At 42.3% G+C, this 3,249-nt stretch overlaps 1 protein-coding gene across 1 annotated transcript; it reads left to right on the top strand.

The window, feature by feature from the left end:
- The first annotated feature begins 569 nt into the window (after positions 1–569).
- Positions 570–1,838, top strand: LOC119528936 (E3 ubiquitin-protein ligase RNF130-like). The gene has a single exon (XM_037829115.1). It carries the CDS (start codon positions 763–765, stop codon positions 1,558–1,560), a length of 798 nt encoding a protein of 265 aa, XP_037685043.1. The 5' UTR covers positions 570–762; the 3' UTR covers positions 1,561–1,838.
- Positions 1,839–3,249: the final 1,411 nt, after the last annotated feature.

Genomic DNA, 3,249 nt, shown 5'->3' with positions numbered 1-3,249 from the left:
GTTCTTCAGGAAATAAAAGAAAAATAATTACCTGAAGACAAGTAAAGACATTTCTTTTTCATTTAGCAATCTTTTTCTGTGAATATAAAAGGAGGGAATCATAATATTAACTCTAGAAAGGATAATAGATTAGTAATTCAGCTTCCTCGTTTTACAGGCAAAGAACCTGAAGCTTAGAAAAGGAACTAGCCTTTATTAAATGCATATTTACCACAGGTTGGACATTTTTGCTCATGACAACTCTGTGTGATATTAACCACATCTCATAGGTAGGGAAACTCTGGTCCAAAGATCCCAAATCACCAAGCTAGAACCAAAGTACATGCTGTTTTTTTTTTCTTTTTAAAATGTTTATTGATTTTTTGATTGATAAAAGTAATATATTTTTTCATTACATATATTCAAACAAAACAGAAACAAGGAAAGTAAAAGTAAAAACTCTTCCTGGTCCTATCACAAATCCCCAAGGTAGAGCTCACTATTCTCAACAGTTTGTTACCTGTATACTTCCAGCTATTTTCTCTAAGCCACATGGGACATGCCCTTTTAAAAATACCCTGTTGGCCTCGGCCGTGCCCACCCGGGATGGAGACGCGCGGGCGCCGCAGCCCGCGAGGGCCTCGGGGGAGCCGCCCGCGCGCGGCCTGACCGCCGTCCCCGCCGAGCGGCCGCGGGCGCGCGCACAGGCCGTCCGCGCTCGGCCCCGCCCCGCCCCTCGGCTGTCCGCGGAGCCGGCGGCGGGCGGCGGCGGCCGGAGGCAGCATGGGCGGCGCGGCGGCGCGGGCGGGCCCGGCGCGGGTGGCGGCGCTGGCGCTGCTGGCCTGCGGCCTGTGGCGGGCGCGGGCGGACCCCGCGAGCCAGGAGTACTACACGGCGCTCATCAACGTGACGGTGCAGGAGCCGGGCCGCGGCGCCCCGCTCACCTTCCGCGTCGACCGCGGGCGCTACGGGCTCGACTCGCCCAAGGCCGAGGTCCGCGGCCAGGTGCTGGCGCCGCTGCCCCTCCACGGAGTTGCTGATCATCTGGGCTGTGATCCTCAAACCCGGTTCTTTGTCCCTCCTAATATCAAACAGTGGATTGCCTTGCTGCAAAGGGGAAACTGTACATTTAAGGAGAAAATCTCCCGGGCTGCTTTCCACAATGCAGTTGCTGTAGTCATCTACAATAATAAATCCAAAGAGGATCCTGTCACCATGACTCATCCAGGCACTGGAGATATTATTGCTGTCATGATTACAGAATTGAGGGGTAAAGATATTTTGAGTTATCTGGAGAAAAACGTCTCTGTACAAATGACCATAGCTGTGGGAACTCGGATGCCACCAAAGAACTTCAGCCGGGGCTCTCTAGTCTTCGTGTCAATATCCTTTATTGTTTTGATGATTATTTCTTCAGCATGGCTCATATTCTACTTCATTCAGAAGATCAGGTACACAAATGCACGTGACAGGAACCAGGTGAGCTACCAATACTCTGTCGCAGTTGGCTCATGGACATCTGTCATTGTCATACATATTGCTCGCTTTTTTTCCATTCAAAACAAAGTAAGTTGTAACTAACCTTCAGTCATTTTAATAGTTGAAAAAGATACCAAGAGTATTGTAAGGGCAATTTAAATGCCTGAAAGGGGAAATTTTCAGATTTATGGAAATCACTTGGAGTATTCTGGGTAGGTAAATAGCTTAGTATCGTAATGTGGTCCAGCTAATTCTGTTCGCGTGGAGAAATGTCACAGCGCTGCGTTTGAAACTGGACATGTGAGTGTCTCGGGAGGGGAAAGCCAGGTGGCTGGGAGAGGGGGTCATCCTGTATGTTCCATGCAGAGTTTTCCCGTGAGAATTTTGAACTATGTTTTATCTGTTCAGAAAAAAAAATAATTAAAAGCCAAGTGTCTTGAAGATCCGAAAGCAGTGGCACAAACAGATATCTGCACACCGATGCTCATAGCAGCATTATTCACAATTGCCAAGAAATAGAAACAATCCAGGCGTCCTTCAGCAGATGAGTGGATAAACACAATGTGGTGTATACACACGGTGGAATACCGTGTGGCAGTAAGAAGGAAATGTCATGAAACATACGACAGCATGGATGAACTGTGAAGACATAATGCGGAGTGAAATAAGCCAGACACAAAAAGAGAGATACTGTATGTTACTACTAGTGTGAACTCTGAAAAATGTAAAATAAATACTTTCTATCATAGAATGCAGGAGATCTAGAGGTAGACAGCAGCTAGTGAAGGGGGAACGGTGATCTAATAAGAACAGATAAGCCCTTGAGGGTAATCTCAGTGTGATGGGAATGCTCGGGAAGGATTGTGGTTTGCAGGCTTTCTCAGGTGTGGTGGGTGGGATCACGTTGGAGGCGCTGTAGCTATTTTAGGTTATTTGTTTTCCTTATTCCTCTGTTCTGTTAGGGTTTGTTAATTTTCTTGGGTATGGTAGAGACATGTTGGAAGCAATACAGTTATTCTAGGTTGTTTTTCTTATTCCTTTGTTTTGTTTGAATTTTTTTAAATTTCTTGATAAAGTAAAGAAAGCTATTGCATTAAAAAAATTAGCTTCAGTGTAGCTATTTTTGGTTATTTGGTTTTTCTTATACCTTTGATAATGGTTTTTTTTTAATTTTCTTGGGGTAGGGTAGAACATGTGGGAAGCAATGTAGTTATTTTAGGTTATTTGTTTTTCTTAATCCTTTGTTTTGTTTGAAATGTGTTTTTTTTGTTGTTTGTTTTAATTTTTCAATAAATAAAGTTAAAAATTTAAAAAAAAAAAAAAAAAAAAATACCCTGTTATTTATTAGAAACGGGAAAGTTGAAGCTAGGATTCTTAATCCTAAAACTCACAAGTAGTTTACGTCACTAGCCAAAAAAGCCCATATTTTGGAGAGACAGAGAAATGATGTTTATTTTTGTCACTTGTATAAGAATAGTTTTGCTTACCGGAAGTGTCTTCTTGCTTTTTATAATAAATTTAAGAATGTTACTTGGCATGTAGCAAATGCTTAATAGAAGGGCTGGGTCAGAAACCCTTATGAGGTACTTTGTTTCTGAGTTTTTATTGTTCTATCTGGGTTTGTTTTTAAATAACTTAGACACCAATTGAAATATCTGAGATTCTGTTTATATGGGGTAGTTTTGTTTATCCAGTGATTTAAAAAAAAAACATTTTAAGTGTATTCTTTATTCTGGGAGAAATATGATGTTTTGAATCATTGTTTTTGAATGTAATTATTTGTTTCCTTTT

The sequence above is a fragment of the Choloepus didactylus genome, chromosome 1 (genome assembly GCF_015220235.1).
Source record: "Choloepus didactylus isolate mChoDid1 chromosome 1, mChoDid1.pri, whole genome shotgun sequence".
In the NCBI taxonomy this organism is placed as follows: Eukaryota; Metazoa; Chordata; class Mammalia; order Pilosa; family Megalonychidae; genus Choloepus; species Choloepus didactylus.
This window is presented reverse-complemented; position numbering and strand designations above follow the sequence as displayed.

Bases quoted from the DNA above. Each gene is read 5' to 3' on its own strand.
- LOC119528936 (XM_037829115.1), top strand. From the start codon at position 763: ATGGGCGGCGCGGCGGCGCGGGCGGGCCCGGCGCGGGTGGCGGCGCTG.